The sequence below is a fragment of the Spermophilus citellus genome (assembly GCF_964194105.1).
Source record: "Spermophilus citellus genome assembly, chromosome: 18".
NCBI lineage: Eukaryota > Metazoa > Chordata > Mammalia > Rodentia > Sciuridae > Spermophilus > Spermophilus citellus.
This window is the reverse complement of record NC_138200.1, coordinates 64,855,856-64,882,880: the sequence shown is the minus strand read 5'-3', so window position 1 is coordinate 64,882,880 and position 27,025 is coordinate 64,855,856. Positions and strand designations below refer to the sequence as shown.

Below are 27,025 nucleotides of genomic sequence, written 5' to 3'. Positions count from 1 at the left end.
TGGACTAAGCTCCTGCACCTGGTCCAACAGACCAGACCAAAGACAGTGAGTCATGTTCATGCCACTCGATCGCCGTCAACCTTAAGATGCCACTGTTTTCAAACACATAAATGGCAACCAGGCTTAAGGGCCCAGTGGCCAAGCCAGCAGGTCACAGCAACCCTACAAGGCATGTGACTTTGACATGCCCACTCATTTAGTGTCATTAAATGCCCACTCATTTAGCCTTTTCTGTATTCACTGCCAACCCTTTCTGCCAGCTCCGCAGGACGCCTGGCTACTTCCTAGGTGGGATGCCACCTGATTGACGAATCTTCAATAACAACCAACCCCATCGCTAAACTCAACCTGTTGAAATTCTGTTTCTGAGACAATTCAACAGGGGGACTGTGGCCAGGTTCACAGGGACTACATCTTTCCAGCACAGTTGTTCTGATTTGTGCAAAGGTGTTTCTGGATCTGGGGAGGGTGACTGGATTCTCTTGATCCGGCTCAGTTTTTAGAGAGCTGACCCAGTGGAATTGCTAGACCTAGACTTTTGGAAAAGAAGGATCTCAGTGAAGACACATGTCAACACTGCTGTCCTGAGGGCCCTGTCTGGCTGGTCACCTGGCCATTGTGTCTCAGGAACAGAGTCCATGTCACACAGCATGTCTCCCACCACGCAGATTTCCAGGTTGCCAGACTCAGAGCTGTTGTGCTGTCTGTGCACATGCCCACCCTGCCTTTTGGATGATCTTTTGAACTTTTTTTCTCACCCAAATCCTTCTGGCCTCTTGTGTACAGAAGTCGAGGCCAGTTTCAGCTGGTCACCAGCCAGCCTGGCCTGCGCGCGGGTCCCTTAATTGAAAGTGTGCTTTCCCACCTGTCACTCCTCTGACTTACCTTGCCAACATCCCTTGGGAAGGGCTGTCTCTGGTTCTCTGGAATTAGAATGGGCGACACCACAATGGACCTCTTCTGTCTTGGGACAGGAGAAGTTCTTGCAAATTTAAATATATCCTGAAAAAGAAAAGGAAACCAACGGATTAAAATCTCCCACAGAAAAGGCACAGCCCTTGGCCTTGAGAGCAGGCTCCTCTGTTGTACCAGTGCATGGCTGGACCCTGCCGATTCAACTCCTTGGCATTCCAAGGGCACAGTTAGAACCAGGCTCATGATTCACGGTAGCTGTCACTGAGCTATGATACCTGCCCGAGATCCCTCCCTTCATAGCACACTCCTGATCCTCAGTGGTTGTGTCTCCATTCTCAATCCACTGAAGAAGGGGACCGTTCACCTGGGTGGAACTGCACTGATTGACTCTTCCCATGACCACCTGAAAGGTCCTTAAACTCCCAAGTGGACAGGGACCAAGGGGCAGTCATAGAGTTCCAAGCCACGGCAGGTGTCAGGCAGCTGCGCAGCCCAGGCTTCTTCAAAGGGCGGCACTATTGGAGGGCAGAGGCTGGAATGTGCTCCCCAAGTGGCATCTCCCAGCCTAGCGCTGTCGGTAACCCACCTTTTTAATTAAATACATGTGTTTAACAAAGGGAATCTTATATAATTATTTTAGATCAAGCACCAGTATCACATTATATAAAAAGAAGAAAACATAAAAATAAGTACACTGGAGACCGACAGATATGATAAAAGTTGAGCCAGAAAGCTCTGCATATGTAAAGAGAGCTTTCTTGCTAGAAGGAGCAAAGAAGGGTCTGGGTGGTACTACAGGGGCATCAGCACCAAGCACAGGCTCTCTCCCTGACCCCAGCAGAAGACTGAAAGAGAGCTGAATAGAGTATCATGTTCAAAATGTAAACACAGCATACTAATTATAGTTTTCTTCCATATCACTACAAGTAAGCACGTCAAACTTTAGGCAAGTTTCTATCAAAGTCACATGGTAAAAAATAACTCCAGGCCATCATTATCCCCTGGCCCCATAGGAGTCTCTGTGTGTGAGTGTGTGTATGTGTGGGTGTGTGTGCACACTATAGTTTTAAAAGAAATTTTACTTTTAAAAAATCCAAGATCAGCTAGGTCTCTGGACGCTTCTATAAATAGTCCCTCTTTTGATTCTGCTGGAGCATAAACTAGACACTTTCTCGTGGAAGCATTATTTTTTGAGAGCCTTGCTAACACGCACATCCTTTACTTTGTAATTTCACTTGAGAATACATCCAAATGATCAACTCCAAAGAACAGAACTGTGTGCAGAAAGATGCTTAGTGACACATAATTTATAAGGGGCAAAAGTGAAAAACAATCTAAGTGTTCAATGCAGAGACGAGGTCTCTCGCAACAGACCCCAGAGCCAATCATAACCCTCCTTAATCAGTGAAGAGACTTCAGAGAGATCATATGTCCATCCAAGGCACTCAACTGGAGAGAGAAGGTAGAGGATAAAATATGTAGGAACATAGAGAACTCCGTACTGGACACACTGTCCTACGTTAATGGTACATGGTATAGAAAAAGAAAACTTCAGTGACCTCCAAGGTCAAGACTGGTCTCTAAGAAAGCAATAGATGTGCGATGGGCAAGCAGAGGCAGACAGATGGGCATCTGTACACAGACGGCAGGAAAAGAACAGGAAGGGTAAAACCAGCACAGGGCTGGGCTGGGGCTCAGCGGTAGAGCGCTCACCTAGAGCGTGCAAGGCCCTGGGTTCCATCCTCAGCACCACATAAAAATAAATAAAAAGATAAAGGTATTGACAACTACAACTAAAAAAATAAATATTTTTTTAAAAAAAACAAGCATAAAAGAAAAAGCACAGAAGGTAGAAACAGAGAAACAGAGAAGACGATGGGAAACGAGTGGGCTGTATGCACCCTAAACTGCTGTGCAGCCAGTGTCAGATCCTACTGGGATATCCAGGGTGGAGAGAGAGTGGGAAACACGCGCAACACGCACGGCTCGTTTATAGCTGAAAAATCACGAGCCTTGGATGAGGGAGTGTCTGGGAGGGCGCTTGGAGAGATCTGAGTCCTGTGCGAATGCAGGGAGCCACCAGGCCCCACTCGCTGGCCCCGGGAACAGGGAGATGACATGCTGCCTTTTCAGGACACACTCCAGGCTTGTTCTCAAAGGGCTTGCTTACGTTCCCCCTGCAGATGAGGGATCTTTTGTCCTCATGGGCCAGAGCCCCATATCTACCTCTGCTGTCCTTGCCACCCACCATGCCCCCTCCCAGTCCACTGGCCCACCCCTCACAGTACCCCAGGAGTGAGCGACAAGCACAGGCAGTCAGCCTGAATCTGCAGTGCCAAGAAGAGGAGGGGGCTTCAAGCCATGGGAAGGTCCTGTGGCCCTGACAGGCTGTGGGGCGGTGACTGATCCAGAGAGGCTCCCTGTGCATGCAACTGAGTCACCAGGGTGTGCACCCTTTCCCTCCACCCACTCTTACCTTCTTCCCACGTAGTGGGCAGAACCTCGGTATTGTCCATCACTGAATTTCAGGTCCGGGGTTCTGCCTGCCTGATTTGTGTGTGTGTCTGTCACTGCATGTTAGCTGACACGCATGCTCCTGAGGTGTCTGCTGGGATCAGCTCTGTGCTGATGCATCTGTCTGTGTGCTTGGAAGCCATGCACCTCTGTGTGATGAGAGTCAACTAGGAGCATCAAACCTGATTTGACTGACAGCCATGGGCCATAGGCAGACCCAGGTGCCACCACGCTCACCAGCGTCACTTTAGAGAGCACAGTCCACACCCACATATGTTTCTCGTTTCATTCCAGATCCCAGAGCACAGCAAATCCCCCATTTCTCTCACTTGCTGGAATGGAAGGGAAAGTGCCCGTGTGCATGGCCAGTGCTCTCTAAAGAACTACACAAAAGCAATGGATGGGACTTAACATAGGAGACGGGAGGAAGGAAGTGGGGGTGACCACTGTGTCCCTTTTAGGAGTGAGTCATTCTCAGTGGGAGGCCTAAAGCCAGATCTAAGCACACCTGCCTACACGCAGCCACTTCTGGATTTCCAGATTCGCTAGATGCATGCGGACATGAAATATTCTCTCACATCAAACACAAACTTTCACACGTCTATGGGCTTACACACACCCAGGTACATACACCAGAATCCACTTATAGGGTCTCACCCACACGAACACCTGCACAGGCAGCAGACCCACATCCCATGCCTACAATACCCATCACACCTTCCCACACACTTCTTACAACACACAACCCAATAAACATGGCCACTCGGCCACAGGAGAGTCACATGCACACAGAGATAAGCAGAAGAGAGTGATTGCTGGGGACACCTTTGCCACCAGGCCGTGTCGTCCTCCCTGAGCCTCTGCTCTCTCTGGATAGTGATCCCTCTGAGTGTTGGAGCCTGGACCACCTAGAGGCCAGCAGCAGACGCTGACCGTCTTGCTCCAGGCACAGGACAGGGCTTTCCAGAGGCTACTGCAGAAGTGGACCCCACCCAAACAGCCCCCGTCTCCCTGGCCTTCATCCTCCTGTCTCATGAATTTGGGTTTATAGCCTCATCTGTTTTCTCCATTCCCCAAGCTCAGGAGGAACTGGACGCTACCTAGAGTGTCCCATTGTACAGTTTACAAGAAGATATGAGAAATACAGGGAGACCTGAAATTGTGAGGGACAGAAAAGGGGCCGGGGTGATGGGGGAGGGTCAGAGTCACGGGGAGGAGAGAGGCATGGAAAGGGTCTAGATTTATATTTATTAATTCATCAGTGTCTTCAAAAAAATACCTACTGTGCCCTTCTTGAGGCATCCGGGAGGGGAAGAGTGTGACAGAACAAGCCGTCCTCTGTGCTCAGGGAGCCTGCGGTCCAGAGTCGGGGGTGGGGTGGCACTCAGAGAAAACAGGGACACACAGATCAGGAGCCCCTTGGAGAGGGCCTGGCAGTGTGCAGGGGAGATGTGCTGACCTCAGGATGGGGCCCAGAAGGGCCGAGAAGGAGGCTTGGAGGACAGAGGAGGAGGAGCCCATGGGCCTCAGGAGGAGGGTCAGCAGAGGCAGGTCCCAGCTACAGTGGGGCAGCACCTGACCTGAGCAGAGTGTTGGGAGGGCACGAGGCAGCAGGCCTGGGGAGGGGGCTGGACACCCTGGACAGCTGTGTCCACTGTGCAGCCAGCTCTGCTCTCACTGTGCGTGAGGTGCGTGTGAGCCATGGGAAGGCTGAGAACAGAGGATGATGGAGCCCTGACCACAAGAAAAATCATGACCGCTGAGTGGTCAGACTGAAAGCCGGAGCGAAGCGAGCACTTCTTGCTCTCCCCAACCCCGACCTCTAGGAACACCCGGGGCCTCCCCAGCCGTGAAGCTGAGCATGGGATCAGCAGAAAGGGAAGGGCGGGCTCCCCTGCTGGGGCCTTCTGCCCCTCACATTTTAAAAGTATTATTGAAGTATAATTTAAATACCATAGAATCCACCTGCTTGAAATGTGCAAATAATCCTAATAGTTATTAGGAAATTCCCAGAGTTGCCCAATCATCACAGCTAATTTTAGAACATTTCTACCACCCTGAAAGAAACCTCCTGCCCATTCGCCATCCCTGCCCTGCTCACCCACCCTGGCCACCTGAGTCCCCTGCTGGCCGTGTGCCTGCATCTGCCCTGGACATTCAGAAGACATTATGATCTCATGGTGTTTTCACGGACTGGGCCTCTTTTCACTGCTGACGTGGGGACTGTGAAACAGGAAGGGAAGCAGCAAAACCCACGACTGGTAGGCTATGGGGCCCGTGAAGGCCTCCAGGTGGGACCGCGCTCCAGGGAGCACTGGCTTCCTGCAAGCACGAGGCTCCTCCTCGCCTGGCCTCTGCCCGCCCCTTCCTGCCCTCCTCCCCACTGCCCAGCATACTTCCTGCTTGAGGAACTGTGAGTCACAAGTCTGTTTCCAGAGAGTCCCCCTGTGACCCCTGTCAAGGTGCAGAGTGAACTAACTGGGCAAGGTGTCCCCGGACTCAAGGAGAATGGCAAGATGCCTGCTCTGGACTTGGTCGTCACTGCTCGCTCCCACAGTACCCAGCTGAGGACAACAAAAGCACCCCCCCCCCAAGAATCTCCACACCTGAACATAGACCAGGAGCTGTGGGGACCTTCACAGCCCAACACTCAGAGAGGCAGGCGAGACGTGGCCGGGACGCCCAGGCCCTCTGGCTTCCTGGTCCCTGTCTTTGTGTGGCATATCAAGCCAGAGAAAAACCACACAAGTCCTACGAGAAGCCCCAGCTTCTCTCCTTCATTCCCAAGTCTCAGGCGAAGCTGTCGGCTGACAGGAGCCATTTTAGTATGGCCAAGCCCTGCAGAAGCTGGAACACTGCGGCAGAAGGAAGATTCCAGAGGTCACCAGGCCGCTGTGGAGAGCCTCGTGCGTCTAGGTAAAAAGGCCACACTTGTTCCCAAGGCAGCGGGAGCCACCGGTGTTTCCATACACCGTTGTGATGCTTTGGGGTTTGACTTGAAGGAACCAAGTCCAGCCTCAAGACTCAAGATGACATCAGTGGTCTCCTTCCTAACCCTGCACTTACCTGGCATCCTCCCAAGTCTGCCCGAGGAAACGCTGCCGGGTACTTGCCCCATACCAGGCACCCTGCATTCTCCCTGCATCCAGTCAGCACCTTGCAGGGAGAACCACGGTGCTGTGTTCCTGAGGTCCATGAATTAGATACAGAGAATGACAAACCCCCAAATAGTAAGCCCTGGGAAAAGGGAGTGAAAAAGGAATCCTCTCCCAAGATTTCCTCTCATCCTTTCCCAGTGAGAAGACAGGCCCTGGTGAAAAACAGCCTTCCAAGCCCAGACTGGCAGGCTCCAGGAAGAAGCCAAAGTGTTGGCCCTTCCCCAAATAAGTCCTTTCTCAGGAAAAGTACAATGATACTGCAGAGGGACATGCACAAATACTGACCACTGACGCCACACCCTCCATCTGGCCCACTGACCGCTGACCGCACACCGTCCATTAGACACACTCTGGCATTAACTGAGTCACCTCTCAGTATAACCTATATAAGTCCAGTCTCCTCCTCTGTTCATTGGTCATTTTCCAACAGGAGAGTGGGTCCATCAGAACCACGACTCCATCTGTGAAGTTCATGTCTGGCCTTGTCTTCTTGTGCAGTCACCATGGATGTAAGATTCTCCTCCAAAGCCACTTAGCTCCTCAGCCTCAGTGACTCCAGAGCCGCCATGCTATGAACACTGGGCTCTACCTGCCCTAGGGCTGCTGGTGGCCACCACCCTGGCAGGCCCGTAGGGGACTCCTTAGACCAGTTAACCCAGGACACTGGAGAGTTATGGCTGTAATGTTGTGGAGGAAAGACAGCAAATCCTAGCCAGTCCCTGGCTAACCAGAGCAACTACCTGTACTCAGGGGACAGCTTAATTGTCTACAAATTTCTGCAAATGAATGGACAGCATAAGCCCATCTGCAATGTATTGCATTCTTGCAGCTGAGCTCATCCTGCTTGGAAGTTGCTAGGGGGGAATTCTGGCTACTCTGTTCACATTTTGTATGCAATCAAATGCATGCTTCAGCCAGCTTTGCTATACCCGGGGCAAGATTTAAAGTTTGCTTTATTGCCTCCTGGGGCTGAAGTTTTTCTACTTAAGGAAGAAAGGATCAACAAATACCAAACTTTTTGCATCAAATTTAGGAGCCTGGAGAGCTCAGCTAATTTCATTTCCAACTCTCCATTTTCCCAGTATTCTGGAGGCCAAATGTCAGCCAAGCTGAGTCATTACTGTAGATTTATTTACTGGACGGAGTTAAGCTGACAGTAAAACGGAATGACATGGAGATTGCCCCCATGAGTCCCACATAGCATTTCATGGAGGGGGTTATGGAACACATTTACAGGTGGGGGACAGGGACGAGGAGGGCTGGTGGGCTCATGGGGTGGGTGGCATGAGATCAGATTGCTGTTGTAGACACTGCCACACACTTTTCCAGGGCAGCTGGCATGTGACAGGAAGGAATGGGTATGAGCCCAGGATCCCATCTCCATTCAGGTGTGCTTTCTAGAAGCGATCACCAGCAATGTCAAAACCAGATTCTTGAATAATGACAGTCATCATCAGAGACCAATCCAAAATCAAAATGACCCTGCCTGGGAGACGCAAACACCAAACATCAGAGTGCTGAGCACCCAGTAGGAATAGCTCCCAGGGACATGGGCATGACCTTTGTCTCCAGTGTGTATGTGAGGGTACAAGAGAAGTTGCTTTGGCCAGAAGTTTCTTATCAATGTTGAAAAGAAGCTCAGGTTTCGTCAGGGGAGTTTGAAATGTGGCTGGTGGCTCCAGAAGCTCTCCTTCCTGCATCCAGCAAGATCTTCTAATGGTCCGTCCCCTCCCCCATTAACAGGGCACATGTGTCCCTGTGGCAAACGATGAAGTCTCCAGTGTTGGGAAGGCAGGAGGACCCAGCACATCTCACAGTCATTGTGAGAATTAGGGAGATCAGGTAACGGGCTTGGCATGGTGCCTTGGTTATCTGATCTATCCCATAATCACGCCTGGTGAGTAAGTGAACAGGGTGCCTGACATTCTACCTTGGCCTCCCCTTTGATGTAGGAACACTCTCTAGAACAATGATGACACTGCCACAAGAGCTTGATTCTTTCATCCTGGGATGTCAATGCCTTGCAAAGCAACCAAATCTATAGAACCATTTTAGAAATGTCTTTTTCTTTAGCTGAAATCACCTCAGGGATCTTGGGTGCGCTTTCTGGAGTTGCCTGGGAGCAGTCCATCCCTTCCACAGGTGAAGAGTGTTGCTCCTTCAGGTTGGTCAGCTGTTGCCCCTGCATGCCCCACCCCCACGCTCCTCCTTCCTTTCTCTCCTCTGTGCTGAGGACACGGGTTCCCAGAGCCACTGTTCCCAGAACCACACGGATCCTTCACGCCTCCCTCTTCAGCACTTACTCTAAGTTATAAGTTGCTCCTCCTACAGTGAATTTCCTGCTCAAATATCCCTACATCATCTTAGCAATCTAATATGCCAAATGTAAAGCTGGTAAATATTTTCAAAAAGCAAGATACATGATGTTCATGAGGCTCTTAAATGAGTGCCTTTTTGCTTCAAATGCAGAGATTGTTTTTTTTTTTCCAAAAACTAATGAGACTACCTATGATAGCCTTTGATGTATTCATGTTCTTTACTAAGTAATTTAACTGCTAGGGCTCTTCCACAAGAAAACAATCAATGCATGAACACAGAATCCACTCAGAATGGTGTCTGCTAGAATATTATGGGTAAAGGAGAAATGAAAGGAAGTAACCACATTACCCCTCAAGAGGAAGAGATGAAGGCTTAAAGACCCTTGCTTTTTGTTATTTCTTCTAACTTCCAACACATAAAGACCTAAACCACATTTGCTTCTCTAAAACAAACCACAAAAAAAAAAAAAAACACACGTGTCCATATGCCATGAGGAAACAGCTTTCTAACCACCCCAAGCTTCTTCCTCCTCCCTCTCTGTTGAAGTCTCTCAATCTCACCTGCTTTCTCCGGAATGGGTGGAGTCACAAGACAGGCAAAGCCAGAACGTATGCACCCTCCCAACAACAAGGTTGGTGTGCTGTTGGCTGCTGGTTTGCTAGAGTTATTGGATTATGCTTAATTAATGAAAACATGAAGACTGAGAGATCGAGAAGACCCAGATGTAGATAAAATGAGAAAGCAAAGTGCAGCGTTTTGCAGTCACTAGCCCCAAAGGAACAAAGCCCTGCAACTCTGGAAAACTCTTTTCTTCAAATTCCATTTTACCAAAGTTAAGTGTGTTTAAGCACTTTGATATTTGAGGAATAAGAGTTGTCCACTTCCTTCATCGAATGCAGTGGCGAAGACCCAGATCTGGGCTTAACATACATGAGATGAAGCAAAGCAAGACCGGGCACCTCAGCTGTCAGCTGTGACAGGTTCCTGTCACGTTCCTTTTCTTCTTTTGCTTTTTAGCTTTTGAGATTTCATAAAACTATGTAACAGGGAGAAGGGGCTGCTTTTGTGAGTACTGGTTGAGGTCCAGTTGCAATGATCTATTGACAAGGTCACAGGTTTTCATGATAGACTACATACAGCAAGTGCCTCTCTGGGTCCCGTCTCACCTGCATTCTCCAGCCCTGAGTGAAATGCCCAAGGATGATATGGTCTTGCCACTGCCCGTGCTAACCCCTCACTTGCCCTGGGCCAGCCTCAGCAGTGGACTCGCACAACACCACGCAGTTCTTCCCAATACTCTGCAACTCCTGCCCATACCAGCCATTCCCTTGCCAGCCTGGGGGGGGGGGACACAATGTGATTCCCCAACACACCCGGCTCTCCCTCCCAGTCATTGGGTTCTTGCATCCTGAACATTCCTTGTGTATTCCTCAAATGGCTCCCTGCAGGGAAGGCTTCCCTGACTCACTGCTCTAAGTGCAATACCCTTCCTTCCCTCTGGATCTCCCCTGAACACTGTTTTCCTATCATGATCCTATGATACTATGTTCTCAAAAGGGAGGTGCTTTTTACTCTCTCCCCGGGACTATACCCATACTGAAGGCAGTTTCTACTTCTCATTTCTGCATATGTTTAGGCCTTTACGTAGGCACCCAATAGATTTTATTGACAGCCTTCCTGAGACCAGGCCTGGTGGTCTCTACTGAGGAAAGAGCACACTGGGAAAGGCCCGAGATGCCCGGAGCTTCCCATTTTGAACTGAAGACAAGGCAGTCAAACAAGTCATCGCCAAGAGCTCCGCATTCTAAGTGGCACAGACCCATTCGATGGACACAGAGCGAGGCTCCAACACCTGGGGCCGGCGATGGGCTTGGGAGGAGGGGTGATCCGGACGTGTTTGCCCAGCATTTGTGCAGGTCACCCCCTGGGCCATGCAGCAGGACCCACTGCTTCCTCCGGAAACGGCAATGAGGTTCAGATGGGAGGGAAAGGACTTCATCCAGAAAAGGGTAGCAGGGCTCCCGCCTTGCAGCAGAAGGAGAGGAGGCAAGGGGCAGAAGGTGACCAAAGGCCAGCAGGGCTGCCACAGACAGGGCAAGACACAGAGAATCACTGGAGGGCAGGAGAGGCCAGGCTTCAAGGGCACCTGGGGACACTGAGTCCCGATGGATGGAATGGTTGTGATCAAGCCTGGGGTCTGGCCTGGTCCTTGGTGGTCCCTATCAGGTCACCCTCCGGGAGCCTTTGTTTCCTGCTCTGTTTGGTACTTGATCCGACTCCGTATTTGAAACGTTGAACTTAAAATGAGAACACAAATACAATGGCAACAAATAATGACTCTACCTCTTCTACCATTTTTTTTTTTTCCCCTAAGACATCGACTTGTGTGTGTTTGAGCTGCTACTTAAAAAATGAAACCAGAGCACAGGATTTGGATGGAAATTTTCTAGCCACGTGTCTGCGACACAGCGGCCTCTGAAATCTTCCATGAAGCTTGTGGGAGCAATAACAACACAAATCAGGACTTTTCTGCTGGTTTTGTTGGAGGTGAAAAATGTTTTAAACATGTTTGGATTCTTTAGTCAGAAGTCCATTCAACCACGTGTGATGGTGATGGGAATGTAATGGATACAATTTCCCTCTATCTGCTCTGCCATTGATAAAATATTCATGTTAAATAGCTACTTCTGAACACCTGGAGGGATCTTGCCGCCTTTTACAGATGGGCTTGTTTTTCTAATACACACATGCACTCCTGCCTGCGCAGCTGTGAGAATCTGAGTAGGATTCTAGATGGGAGAACACGGACCCAGGGTCCGCACCACTCTTGTCTGTGTGAGCTCATAAATGTGCAACGGGCCTCTGAAGAAAGCCTTGTTAGAAACTTGCCTTGGAAAAACAATTTTGTGCAATGCAGGGGGTGCTCTGGGGGCTTGCCACGTGCTGTCCCTCAACCAACACATGACTCGCTGCAGGCACCTCAAACTCTACGTGCCGGGGCTTCATCCAGAGCACCATCCCCACCACCCACCCCTGGGCTTGTGCCAAAGTCACAGGCCTTTCTTTGTTCAGCTGAGAGGCCCCACACTGGCCTCTTAGGATTGGAACCTTGGTTTCCACTCTACTGTCTCCAGCAGGTTGCCAGACCGTGTGGATTTCACCTGGGGAATCTCTCCCAGGGATCCCTCTTTTCCTTACCTATGATCCCACATCCTGCCCTGATCATTGCTTTTACCTGCTCCACTGCACCCCACCTGAGGGCTCTTCATGACTGGATAGTAGAACCACATTCTCGACATTCTTGATAGTAGACCTTGACATTCTTAGTCTGCGCTTTCCAGAAGCCAGACCCTGGGATAAGGGTTTGAGAGCAAGTGATTTATTTGGTACCCCAACCTAGAAATCCCGGCAGGAGGATGGACCGGGCAGGCAGTGAAGGGCAGGCAGCTCCTGCAGGGAGCCTGGTGAGCACCCTGGGGGGCAGCGCAGAGCACATGGCACGGTGGTGAGGGGCTGGGGGTTTAGATCCAGCCCCACTGGTTATTCGTTGCAGAAGTGGGATGAACACCTTGGGTGTTCGTTTTCTGGACTTGTGGTTGGGCAAAGAGATGCACAAGTGGCAACTGGAAGTTGACCACCTGTACTCTACTGGCAGAGCCCAAGGCCACAGGGGCGGGACATGGACAAAGTCACCCTCCTCTCTGCCCCTCCTTCATGGTCTTTGGCTTCCTCTGTCACCACAAGTGCACACAGTATAGTGGGAGTGCGCGTGTGTGTGCTTCAGAACTATGACCTTAACCACGCACCTGGGCAGGGGAGGGGAGGGGAAGGGGGACCGAGCCAGCGGAGAGCATGAGTGACCCGAGCACAGATCAGCTCCATCTGCAATCCCAATCCTCAAGCAAAATGCCCCACGATCAAGACTCAGCAAGAGAAATCACGCACCTCGGTTGTTTTCAGTTCCTGAGCTTCTCACATGAGCGTTCGCCTGAGGAGGTCTCTGGCCGTTAAACAAAAGAGCTTCATATTTTTCCGATGAAAGGCTGAAACCCTCTTCCCAGGCGTCTTGTGGAGAAGAATCAGCTGTGCTCTGCTGAGGAGAAGGCTAGCCGCATTGGTCCTCTTGGGAGACAGTGGATCAATCCCTGAGATGTATTCTTCCTCAAAGTCGTTTATCAGACGAGTATTTATTGAGCACCTAGGATGGGCCGCGCCATTTCTAGAAGCCAAGGAGTGAACCACAACCACCACCTGCAACAAAGCCCTCTCCTATCTAAGATTCTCTCCTCTTGCTGTTTTCTCCAGAAAGTCAAGTGTTCTAAGAAAGTCTTAGTCACCTGCCTGGGCACCCCTCTGCTTCATGCTGGAAATCCTCCTGGAGCAAAGCCAGGGACAAAGAAAACCACCTAATTGGAGAAGTCCCCTCTGTAGGTCTCAGTGCTCCAGGTTTTGACTCCCTTGCCGGTTCTCCTACCTTCAGCCTTGGTTAACTCTCTGCAGTCTGAGGGTGTGTGTGCATATGTGCCTTTCATTGTCCCTCCAGAGTTTCCGGCTTATGCAAGGAGGGGTGGACCACAGTGGACCACCGTGGGCCTGTTCTGCTGTAGCTGGTCACACATCATTTTTGAAATTCATTGTTTCTTGCTTCAAAACAGAATAGGTTCGTTACAGGAACTTTAGAAGATAAATGAACACGCAAAAGAAAAATAAATCTCCCTATGACCCGGGTGACAGACACACAGAGCAGCATTCCATTCTTCTCAGGTTTTCACGCACTTTTTTTTTTTTTTCTGTTGTTGAATTTTATATTTTGTTTTTGGAACTTAATAGAGAATCCCAATTTTTCTTCCTGCTCATGTTGCAAATTCTGTAAACATAGGTTTAGCAGGTGCACGGTACATGATGTGGATGGACCCCCATGTGTTCAACGGCCCCCTGTTGTCATTCTCCTAGGCTCAGGTACTCCTGATTGCTGTGACTACAAATAAAATTCGAATAAAATGCACTGTGGGCAAAGTTTCATCAGCTTGCTTACTTTTTCTACTTAGAACTTTCCAAGATACCAAGAAGTAACGATGACGCGGCAGACGTGGGCAGACTCGGGCAGACGCGGGGAGACTTGGGGACACATGCGACATGGCATACATCTTTTAAATTCATCTTCCCACTAACAAAGTCACGATTACTTGGTTGAAGGTCCTGAACATTCTAAAGGTCCTGTGACACATTGCCATGAGTCACCACTTGCAAAGACATTGAATGCCAAGGCCGTCTGATTCCAGCTCCAGTGGTGCCGGCCACATGGGTGCTGCCTCACGGTGGCACGCTCTATCACAGCCTTGTGTCTTCACTCACATGTCCCTCTAACTAAGACACCCTCCTCTGACCCTTGCCTTCACACCCTGGCCTCCTCTACCTTCCTGGAAAAGCACATGCACACAGTAGAAGCCTGGTGTCCATTTCCAGTGTCGCTCTCCGGGTTAGGAGAGTTGGAGGTCTCACAGCCTCACCCTGTTCTTCTGCAAATGCAGGCCTTAGTTTTTGGCTTTCACCACCAGCCTCTGTTTAATAAATTCCATGTAATATGGCACAGTGAGCTCATGTGACCTTCTCTCACTCCAAAGGTGCTTCTGAGATGTCCCTCTTTGGGGTGGCCTCCTTCCTCAGCACCTGGGGCACATGATCAGCGGAGTGGGGGGGACACCCTTCTCCTCTCCCTCGCAGCTGAATCCCCCCATTAACTGGCAGGAGACAGCGCTGGCTGTTGATGTGGATGGACCGGCCAGCTTGCAGTGAGGCTCCAGGTCACTGGGCCAGCTCAAGGAAAGACTAACGGACAGGGTTGGACGGGGCCGGCTCTTCCAGGACGGACTGGAGGAAAACGGCGGTGGGTGGCTTCATCAGATGTAAACCCAGGGCTTCTTTATTTTACACCCTCCCTGGGATCCAAGGGGACAGCAGGGCTCCCCAGCGGCCTCCCCTACAACCCGGGTCGGGGCCCTCCTCCAGGGTGGAGCCCCTTTCTCAGAGGCAAACACAGGAGAAAGGAGGAAGCAGGTCCCAGTACTGAGGAAAGGAGGAGCTCCGCGCAGCCCCCTCCTCTGGTCCCTGTTCCTCCCGTTTCACCAGCTCGCCCGCTTGGGGCTTGACTTCTGGATGTGATGGCTGCAAACTCGGAGATCAGAAGCTAAGGTCAGTCGCCACCTTTGTTCAACCAGCGTTTAAGTGTGATTGAAATTCGAGATTCTGTTGTTTGGGGGTCTATTCTCAACCTTCCCTAAATCATCCCTGTCTTTCCCCTGTACACTTCCCCTCCCGCAAACCTCCCACCTCTTCCTCCTCCTCCTCCTCCTCTTCCTCCTCCTCCTCCTCTTCCTCCTCCTCCCCCTCTTCCTCCCCCTCCTCCTCCCCCTCCTCCTCCCCCTCCTCCTCTTCCTCTTCCTCCTCCTCTTTCTCTTTCTTTTCTTCCTCCTCCTCTTCCTCCTCCTCCTCCTCTTTCTCTTTCTTTTCTTCCTCCTCCTCCTCCCCCTCCTCCTCCCCCTCCCCCTCCTCCTCCCCCTCCTCCTCCTCCTCCTCTTCCTCTTCCTCCTCCTCTTCCTCTTCCTCCTCCTCTTTCTCTTTCTTTTCTTCCTCCTCCTCCCCCTCCTCCTCCTCCCCCTCCTCCTCCTCCCCCTCCTCCTCCTCCTCCTCCTCCTCCTCCTCCTCCTCCTCCGTGGCGCAGATGATCCCTTTTATGGAGCTCTATCCTCCAAACCCCAAATCAGCAAAGCGTCTCCCGCCGGCCTGTGGGGCTTCTCTCCTCGCTTTGTTCTGTGTTTTCCGTTGGATTTCAGAGCCTCGCATTTTAATTCAGCCCCAACCTCAGGTCCACGCTTGCAGTTGACACGAATAAACTCGTCTCCAGGATGACGCAGGATGGCGCGGGTCTCCCCACGTCATTGATTACTGCGTCCTTTGAAGGTTCAAAGGTGCGTCAGATGAAAAAGGAGAGGAGAAGAGAAAAAGCACATTTGATATTCTCCGACATCTGAGGCTCCCGGGCCCAGGGGTCTGACGTCAGGATAGTAAAACAACTGCTTCAAGGAGAGGCGCGAGCGTCTTCCACAGCCGCCGCCAGTCCTCCTTGAGGGAGGTGCCGGCTCCTGCTTGCAGTCAGGGTGGAGCCCACAGAAGCCATTTGATAATGAACGGGGCTCAGGTCCCTGCCACGGGACCAACCAGGCCAGTGGGGCACCCAGATCCTCTGTGCACCTGCCCCCAGGACACAGCGCGTGGATTTTACTTGCTTTTCTAACCTCTCCATGTTGAACTCAGCGACTTTCCAGCAGGAAAACATCTTTGAAAACCCGGGCTTCTCGAGCACCCGGGCGCATTTTCTGAGCACTTGCTATGAACTGCCCGGGTCTTGCCAAGCGTTTCTCCTTGGATACTCCCCGGGCTGGGGACACGGGTCCTTACTCTCCCAGTGGCAGGTGCCACACGGTGAGCCCAGGCACACACTTCTGCCAGTGGAGGGGAGGACTCGCACCCAGGACCTTTTTGCTGTTGCCCGTCTACCTCCCCCACCTTTCCAAGTGACTATGGCAGTTACTGAAAGAAGGTGATGCAAGATCCTGTCCCACTGAGCCAGCGGGTGACACCTTTGTTCTTTTTCTGGTTAATGAGCACCATCCTCAAAATATACTAAAAGTGTGACTCTCACTGCCCTGCCCCCCTCCAGCTGCCACCACCCTGGTAGCATCTCCTGTGGCCTGGGCCACTGCACCGTCCTCCTGATGTGTCCCAGCTTACCACCTTGCTCCTGCATCTGGACCCCTCTCCCCGCCAGCCCCCGTGATGCCACCCCTCAGCTTCACAGCCCCCAGTGGGACCTCTAGAGCTCTGAGAGAGACCCGTGCCCTTGTATTGGCCTACAGTGTGCTGTCCCGTGCCCCTGTCACCCCGGCTCTGCTAAGCCACTCTCCCTCAGCCCAGCTGCACTGGTGTCCTGGGCTGCCCAGCCACCTTCCCACGCCAGGCGCTTACACTGCTCCCTGCCCGGAAAGTCCTCGAGACAGCTAGAGTTCCCGTGTCGCTTCCCACTACGGCTCCAGCGAATGGTGTCAAACGTGTGGCTAGGAGCAGATCTGTTATAGTTCTGACCTGGGGGTCAGAGGTCCTAGAAGGTTCCAGCAGGGTGGACTCAAGGTGGGAGCTGGCTCCTTCTGAGGCTCTGCGGGAGAAGCGGGTGCCCTGCTTTCCAGGCTCTGTGAGGCCACCTGTGAGGCCACCTGCCTTACAGGACTCACGGCCTTCCTCCCTTCATGGCAACCAGGGAGGATTTCCCAGTCTCTCTGACCCCCGCCTCCTGCCTCCCCTATAAAGATGCATGTGATCACGTTGAGCCCCTGGGAAAATCCAGAGAGTCTCCCAATGCCACGGTTCTTAACTTGGTCACCTTTTAATTTGGGCCCTGAAGGGCGACCCGCTGGTAGGTTTCAGGACTCGGATGTGGGCATCTTTGGGAGCCCTTACTCTCCCTACCACTCAGCTCCTCCACTTCACTCAGATTGGTACTTCCAAGTGCCCTCCTGTACGAGGCCGGCCCCAGCCACCCCACCTACATTTCTGAAACAGTTATCCTTAAACTTCATACCCTCCATGCTTTAATTTTCCTTTTGCAATAGAATGATCTAATGTACTATACCTATATTTAATTTTTTTTTGTTTTTATTTGTCTCTTCCACTAGAGTGTAAGCCCCATAAATGCAGTATTTATTTATGTGTCAGTATTCCACAGCTGTATCCCCTGTGCCCAAAGACCTGACATATACTCGGTGCTCAATAAATACCATCTTTGTGGAATAACCTATATCTTTACCATGAACTGAAACCAAAGGATCTTAATCATATAAAGAAATGAAAAATGAGAAAGAATGTAATCAACCATGATTCGCTGACTCCTTATTATGTGACTTCCATTAGTTAAACGGTGTGTGAAATACAAAATTGCATTAGAAAAGCCATCAAGCTGCCATGTATTGTGGTGAAGGTTGTGCACTGCACAAAAGTTCTAGGAGGAAGTGGGTGAAGGATGAAATTCACCCTCTGTTCTGTAGCCATATATCCATGGGGGCTGGATTCCCCCCGTCCTCCAAAGGGATAATTGTTTCTAACTCACATGAAGGTACTGGCAAGAGTGACCTACCCTGGGATTATTCAGTTGGCTGAGCTGGCTCTACGTTCTCACTTCAGTGAGGTATTAAAGCTCATTAGATCAGCAAGATTAGGCCATGAAGGAGGGAAAGAACCCAGAAGACGTGGAAAAACGCTGTTTCAGGCCTGGCCGATGGTGAAGGGGACCACAGGAACCCTGGGGTCCGCCCAGGACCATGAACTGAGCTCAGCTTCTGCCTGCTGTAGAGAGATACCAGACCCGAAGCTGGGAATTGCGGTTTCTGATTGGGAAAGTCACTACCCCTCCCTGAGGATCAGTTTCCTTGCCTCTGAAATGGGCGAGATAACCCTGACCGCACAGTGAGGTCTTCCCTGACCCCAGTGTACGAATGGCATGACACAGACTTCCTCCCTCCTCTGCTTTGTGTCCCCAGCCCTCGGCACCATCTAACAGGCCACGTCATTTTCACTTGATCACTCTTGTCCCTCTCTGTCCCCACCAGTACACACAAGTCACAGGGCAGGGATTTTATATGTATCTTTCTCATTTGCCACCTAACCTAGTAAACCAGAGCAGCTCTTGGCACCTGGTCGTGCCCAAGCAACGTAGGCATCGAGTGAGTGATGAATTCATCTAGTTGAGAGAGAAAATGAGCCAACGTGGAGCCGTGAAACCCACTGGGATGCTCAGTGGTGTCCTGACTGTGAGCAGAAACAGAGATTCCCTAGGCCAAGGGCGTCGGGTGAGCGCAAGGCTAACATGGCCTGGATGGTGTGGGTGGCCATGATAGGAGCTCCAGGTAGGAAACTCAGAGTCGACAATACCAACAACGCACCCCACCAGTCCTCCCGCACGTCAGGCCCTGCCTGGGCCCTCCACAGGTAAGTGATCTCATTTAGTATTCAAATCAGCATTTTAGGAGTTGCCGGCTGTCCTTAGCTTCCGGGCGGTGAAGAAGCTGAGGCACAGGCAGGAGATATGAAAGGGACGGTTCCAAGTTCAAGGAAAGAAGGGTTTGGAAGACTGTCAGAGCCGTCATTCTACTGATCATAAGGAAAGGAAGGGCTTAGCTTCTAGAATCTTCTCATGGAGTAACGTCTGTTCTTAGCAGAGTAGTGGGGCAGCGAGATCACGCAGAGCGTCTTGCTTCCTTGTTTCCTGCATCTGGCCGGGCTGACGTGTGGTCTGCACGTGTCTGTGGCCTCCTCCCTTTCGCCTGAAAAGGTTCCCGTCTTCTGGGAGACACACTGGGTGACCCCAAAGAGTAGATCAGCACTAAAGTGCCACCTGGAGGTTCAGCTCTGAGACCCGGGGCATTTTCTGTCATGATAACTGCTCCCTCTAACCCTGAGGCTGGGAGATCAGTACCCTGAAAGGAGGATCCTCTGTGTCCAAAGCGGGTTGTCCGCTTTCCCCTGTTGTGGGCTATTTCAAACAGAGCTGCCCATTGGTCTGGCTACTGCTGTACTTGGCTTCCATTTTCTGTAAAAATCAGCTCAGAACAGTGGTTGAAGTTGTGACTGTTAACCCAACGGCCTGCATTCAAGTTCCAGCTCTGCTGATTACGACAATATGCTATATGATCAATAAATGAATAGAGAACAGCACTGGCTGCCTCATAAGGTGGTTGTGGGTCTAGGATGAATGTGTGTGTACAGACACATAATAGCAAACACGTAGAGCACTGACTTTGTTCAGCACCTACACTTTGTAGGATAACACACTCATGTTACATCTGTTAGCCCAATTGCTCACATGTCTTGGAAGACAGACAGAGTCTACTTATTAAATGCAACTTTATGTGCATATGTGGGGGTGAGTGTCTGCACACCCACACATATGTGTGTATGCAGTGCTTTTCAACTGTTAGATATCACTTTTCTTTTAGGGTATATTCCCTACTGATGTTCCTTCTGCACCTGAAATGATCATCCATGGCTCAAGGAAGAAGCTACCAATGATAATCACGCACTCAGGCTCATCTTTCTGTAACTCTTCTCAGAGCTCACTTATTCTGTTTCCACACTCTTGATTTGCCCCTCAGGATGTTTCTCGTCATAATAAGATTTCTTTACACCAGAAAAACAAAATCCCAAGAGCCAGCAAGGGAAAAAGAAACACAGTGCCCCGAGGAGCAAAGATAAGGGGGACTGTGGATTCCCCGTCACAGACCATGTGACTCAGGAGACAGGGGGAAAGGCTTTGTGAGATGTAAAGGGGGAAGTTAACGCCGAGTTTCATACCCAGCACAAATGTCTCCCCAAACTAAGGGTGAAGTCATAAATACTCTGGGGATATACAAAGTTGAAATAACTTGTCACTAAAAGACCTTCACCATAAGAGGTGTGTGCCATCCGTCAGCCCCGAGGAAAATATCCAATGGAAATACGGATCTCCACGAAGCCAAAAGGAGCCCAGGGAACAGGGGACATGGGTAAATATGTTTTCTTTCCTATTTTTTATATGTCTCCAAAAGATAGTTGCTTGTTTAAAATAAAATAGTAACAATATGCTGCAGCATTTGCCACACAGGACGAAGCAAGACCCATGGTGGCAGCAAGGCGAGGATGTGGGGGGATCGAGGGCCACCGTGTCAGCTCCTCGCTCTACACTGCAGGGCCCGGGTAGGATGTGAAAGCCGACCACAACACAGTAAAGACGTATGCTCCAAGTTTTAAAGAAACCGCCACCAGACAAAGCAAAGAAGGTTTCCTGAGGCCCTGCTCCTCAGCATGGCCCCAAGGACCACTTGCTACTATCCCGTGCCAGATCTGTGGGCCCCGTGCATCCCTCATCTGCACCATCTCCACAGCAGCCCCCCGTCTCTCCCCTCCTGCCCTACGTCCTTGTCCTCCTCCAGTGAAGCACATAGTAGGTGGTCAGGGATGTCATGATTGAGATCTGGAATGTATAAGGCAACGCAATAATGTCCAGAGGTGAGAAGAGTGGATCATGGGAACTCTGACTTGCTTCGGGTGGATTAATGATTTAAATGAGATCCTGGGAGACAAAATCTATAGGCAGGGGGAAATTATAGTGGTGAAACTGGAGGCAGGTCTGGCCAGGTTCTGTCTGTCCCTCGTCCCTCCCTACCTCCCTGCTCTCTCTCCTTCCTGGCTGCAATGAGCTAAGCAGCTCTCCCCCACCAGGCTTTTCTGCCATGATGTTCTCCCTGATCTCAGGCTCTAAGTAATGGAAATAAGTAAGTAATGGAATCGGCTGAGCGTGGATGGAAACCCCCGAGTCAAAATAAAATTTTCCTCCTCTAACTTGCTTGTATTTTGGTCGCAGCCATGAGAAGCTGACTAACACCGTGGATATTAGTTGCTAGAAGACGTGAACGCATGAAGTACTGCTCTTCTTTGCTTGTAGTGTGACCTACTGTCCTCCTAACCTGACATCCAAGGCCCTCTCAAATTGGAGCTCTGACAACTTTTCTAATTCCCTTTTCTACTGGAGTGATTGCCTTTAGATTGAGTGCCGCTGCCTGCTGGCCACCGAACAGGTCTGATGATTCCTTCCTTTGTGTCTTTCCCTGTAGCATCCCTCCCACTTGGAATGCTCTTCCCAAGAGGCCACTGGCTCAGAAGCCTTCCCTGGTCATTCCAGGAAAGTAGAGGAAGTCAGGGAGGGAGGTCTTACCACCCAGGCACCCAGCGTGCCCCTGGACACTAGTGGGAGATGGGCTGCTACCGGGAGGCTGCCCCGAGCCCTGCCCTGGTGACTCGGCTGCAGTTGTGAGATGGCTCATTATTCTACCGACGGCGACCATGTCGACATCAATTCTTCGACTTTTCATCTTGCAAAGTCTTATTAAAAAAACTAGAAGAGCAGTGTAATATATGGCAGCAACCCTATAATCTCGGCCTCTCTCAGGTCTTTATAAGGGATTAAAAAAGGCAAAACTCACAGGGGAAAGATCAGCATTACAAAAGATTAGAAGCATTTGAAGAGTGTTTGAATTCCAGGGTTGTGCATGCTGATCACGTGAGCTTTAACAGGTTTAGGCTGTGGGTGTGCAGAGGCAGGGATTTCTCATTCATTAGACTCAATGCACTCTTCAACGATAAAAACAAAGGCAATCGCATCACCCTCCTCTACTCTAATACTGATCTTTTTAAGCAAAACTGAGTTTTTTTCAAGGTGAAACAGTTTTTCCAAGTCACACAGAGGAACAGTGCCAAGTGAGGCTGCTATTGATTTGAGACTGTATCAATGTTCCTCCAGAAGGACACTCAATCTTGACATTATCAAAGGACAGGATTAAGATCATTTTTTTTTTTTTAAATTTCAAAGACGGTCAGAAGATTTTTTTAAAAGTGAGACTTTGGTAGGTCTCCAACTCTCAAAGACATGGGCATCCTTTCCATTCAACAGAAACTCAGATATGAAAGCCCTCGAGTACTATCAACTGGACAGTAGTCTTGAACTGTTCTTGTGGGTGACCAGGAGTGAAAGACAAATAAGACCCACAATGCACACAGTGTCATTAACACAGGCCGTCTCGTTGCTCCCCGTCCTGCACACAGGTCTGGTCGGTCAGTCCAAGGGAATTCAACCCCAGTTGACGTGCTCTGCACTGGCACAGGCCTGTAAAGCACAGGCTCTCATAGTACGGATTTAAATCAGACTTTGCCGAGACTCTTAGTCCTGAAAATTGAAATCGTGGGTCGTGGTGGCAATAAAGTACTCACGAAATGCGGTCGCAGCCCAGGGATGATTGTTCTATAATTGTGCTTTCATTTTTGCGGTTGTCTTTCAGCTATAGTGCAGAGCAGAGGCTCGCCATCACTGGTTACGGTAGGAATGGGGAACGGTCAAAGTGTGCCCATCTACCTGCAGACCTCTGACCACACCCTGTCTCTGGGGTGATGTTTGATATGTTCCTCTTCGGTCCCTGGGCTGCTCTCAGAGGGGGTGTGGTAGGTCACAGCTCGAGGTGGTTGGTGGCTGAACTCCTGAGACCTGACTAGGTGAGCAAGGACAAAGTCCACACCTCGCCCTGGTCCACGGTGATGGCGATGGCGGGTACAGGCTGATGCCCTCAGGGAGGCACACGGGCAGCTCTGCATATCCCACCTGCAGAGTTCCAGACCTGGGAGCTCAGCGTGTCCCCACTGCGTGGTCCCTGATGCTCGCACCTTTCTCTTGCTGCCGCTTCTTAGACAGAGGCCTGGCCTTCATAGAACACTAAAGTACTCTGTTTGCAGTGAGCTCAAACAGATCCCCTGAAAGTGACATTGCTCTCGCATTTCTCTGTACTTCTGACACTTTTTTTGAACCTCTCAGCATTTTCTCGAGTACTGCCTGCCTCTGACTGCTTCTAGGAGAAGATCCATTTTGGAGCTGCTGTGCTTCCTCCCACAGGGCTGATCACAGGGACTCAGACACAACACACTGCTCAATAAAAGTTTAATGAACCCTACCCTCCGAATTCATGATTCTGGTTCTGTTAACTAAGGTGTACCTGTTTTTGCAGTGAACCAATCGATAAACCTGCACTGAGCATCTATTATTATATGCCAAGGATTCAAGCCAGGTGTGGTGAGGCCCAAGCATAGTACAAAACCTTAAAGAAATCACAGTCTGCTGGGAGGTAACAGTAATGGAAATATAACACGATGAGACACTAAGTTCGCAACTTTACAGAGAGTTTTTAATGAGAGAATTTGTTAGCGTCTACCAATGGAGCAGAGGTAGGTGTGTTCCTCCTGGGGCAGAAAAATACTTCATCGCTCATATTAAAACACTGCCAACACATGGCGATAATAACTGCAGGAATTCATTCAGTTTTATTGTTAATTTTTTGTTGGCACCTGGGCTGGATCTTTCCTGTACTACTACCTTGCTGATAGCCTGGGGGGAATGATTATTGAGGTGGAAGTTTGAGGAAGGTTGGGGAATGAGAAGAAACAGCAGGTGATGTGTACCATCTCTTCCCTACTCCTTCATGTTACATTGGTACCTGAAATCAGCCTCACGTAAGAATTTACACCACTGTAATTGGCAAACAGAACAAACTGTGTGGTTTTCTTTCTTTCTTTAGGGAGAGCTGGTTTTAAAACATTTGATAGCACATTATGAAGAAACCTTCTCAAGTTGACCATGAAGTTCATTTTGAGGGAAAGAATACTATTTTTCTAGAAGAAGGAAAAGAGATGTGCTACAGATTACGGACTACCTCTCTGATGATTCTTTCCACAGGAGGACCAAGATAATGATTGTCAAACTAGTCTTTGGCAACTTCTAGAACAACTACTATCAGGAGTGCCATTGTCCTAAGACGTATTGGTGGACTTGATCCTTGGAATGTATATCCATCAAGGAAATGTTGTTGCATGCTACTCCCTGACAAGTTGGAATGAAGGTGCCCACTGAGTCTGAATGCATTCCACAGGGAGGGGCGGGTCGCTGACCATGCAGGACTCTCATGAGGGCATGCAGGGTGCATCGTGAAGTCTTTATTCCTGCAGCTGCTGAGATGTTGGCAGCCAACAGCCGACGGAAGGACTTGGCCTCTGCTGAGGACAGCCACTGCCCAGGACTCCACGCTGCCCAGGAGATCCTACCTTCCCTGACAAGTCTGTATAGAGGTGTAAAATTTCAGCTCTTGGGAACTCTGAGGGTTTCCCATGGAATTAGTTGATGTCTCTGTTGTGAGTATATCATAGGCCAATTTGCTCCTCCCCCCAGCCCTGTATCTTTCATGCCAAAGAATGGCAGGTGCTATTCCTGAGAACACTTCCCCACGCTTCCTACATGCCAACCACCACCAGAGAGACCATTTCCTGGGACTCCACCTGTAACACTAAAGAGAGCCAGCAGGGGCCAGAAGCAGTCAGAAGTCTTTACACGTGGCACAGCCCAGATAGGCTGGACTTGTCTAGGGGCTCACTTCCCAGCTTCCCCTCTAGGCGGGAGCCCTGTACCTGGAACTCTGGAGTTATCCATAATAGTAATGGAATTAGTTATTGACTAATCTATCCTGTACCCGTAAGAAAAGGCTCAAATATCCTGACCTTAAAAATAGGTCTGGCCCTTGGCTCCGTCTTACCTGTCTTCGAAAGCCCTGCTCAAAGTCCTCTTCTTCCATGGGACATGTCTGTAACTCCTCTCTCTGGGATTATAGTCATCCTGCTTAATCATTTTTAGCCATTGCTTTCTGCCTCTCTCTCGGGGCTTCCTCTTCTCACAGTGTACTCTTACTCAGGCTCTGGGGATTTGTTTTCCTTGGTAATTTTGGCAGCCATTCCTTTCCTTGTGTTATAGATTGTTCTTGACTGGGAATCCCCTGAAAAGACCCTGGGAAGTAGGTAGGAGGTAAAACCTTCCAGTAAGTTCACGAATGAGGACAGGCATGGAAGGGACCATTTGGCTTACTTTCCATGTCACTGGTAAGAAGTCAGCATATGAAAGTAGCTTGTACTTCCTCGGGAAAAGTCCACGTGTCCAGCTAGAAAGATCCACGTCACAGGGTCAACTATTCCAACAGTGTAAGAAGTGCTGGGGATGCGGAGAGACACGCAGGGGATGGAGAGAGAGTGCAGGCAAGGAGCAGTCCCTGCCAGAGCAAGTGGGCAAGGATGGAAAGGAACAGAACAATGGATTCCACAGGCCTCCTACCTCCCATCCCCCTCAGCAGATGCAAATGCTTCCCCACAACGTGGAGAACGCTTTAGCTGCTGTGCAAAGCTTGGGCAAAACAGTATCACCTTAATTTTCATAAATGAAACAATTCTTCACAACTTGTTGATCTCCACCCACATCACTTATTGAGAAATGTTACACATACACAAAAAAATTAATTGCTAGATGTGGGAGCTTGTGGGAGAGCCTAGACTTTCTGGGTGCATTTGGAGAAGGCAAGCTTCCAACTCTGGGACCACAGTAGAAGTGTTTGTGAAAGGCTGAACGTGCCTGGTTTTCCCATAACTTCAAACACACAGAGAAAACAGAATCACACAGCCAATGAGAGGGACGGGAGCTTTACTTTTAAAGTGACCAAGAAAGAAAGTGGTAGTAACAAAAGAAGAAAGAAAAAGACTCACAAAGGAAGACCGATGGCACCTGTTTAAGGCTTTTATTGATTTGCACTATTTTATTATATCAGTGTGGTGCTCGAAAGGAAGTAGGGCTGACAAGTTAATGAACTCTAGTTAGAAATTTCCAGATGAAGCTGAGAATGGCATTAGCACCTGCCTTGTCCTAATCATCCGAGACCTTGCTGGTGAAAGCGTCTTGATCATTACGAGGGGGCCCAAATGATCTGCACTAACAATGACCATCCGTCAAATTCTAAGAGGCAAAGGTTGTGCAAACCAGTGGTGCAGGAAGCCGTAGCACGTGCGAGACTCGAATTACAGAGCCAGGTTCTGGCCCCTGTTCTGCACTGAATAACTGCGTCACTTTGGGGGAGTCTTCTGAATCTTTCTGAGCCTGAAATTTGCTGCCCTAACAAAGGAATAACAATGTCAATTTTGACAGGCCACGATCAAGGAGGGCTGTGCCAAGCGGCCCAGAGCGCTCACTATTTTGGTAGATGATGTTACGTGAACGCCAGCATTACCTGGTATCCACAGAAAATGTCGAGATTCTTTGGGCTTAGTGAAATTATTTGTGAAATCATATTTATAAACATGCAGTTGTAATGGATGCTTTATCCTCAAAAGGCTTGAGAACCACTGCTTCAAGCTCTGGGGAGTAAAGGTGTTTTTTCTTTTTCTTTCTGATCTTATAAGTTTTTAAATGAATCATCAAACATATAAAATGTATTAAACACCTACCCTGTGCCAGCCACTGGTATAGATGCTAGGGACACAGTAGCGAACAAAGCAGCAAGAACATTCCCTCCTCCAAGAAACTGATATTCTAATGGATGGATTCTTTATGCTAACCAATGAGGGGGGCATGACTATCTAAGCCGTGTACTTGAGAATCAGGTGAATGGAGAGCAATTTGGGAA

The 27,025-nt window shown here is 49.9% G+C and overlaps 1 protein-coding gene across 1 annotated transcript in view; it reads right to left on the bottom strand.

Moving 5' to 3' along the window:
* CDH13 (cadherin 13) overlaps positions 1-27,025 on the bottom strand; it is an 880,020-nt gene that overhangs the window by 460,519 nt on the left and 392,476 nt on the right. Inside the window, exon 4 of the mRNA XM_081274813.1 lies at positions 886-1,002. Within this exon, the coding sequence (XP_081130939.1) occupies positions 886-1,002 (117 nt within the window). The remainder of the gene's footprint in view (positions 1-885; positions 1,003-27,025) is intronic.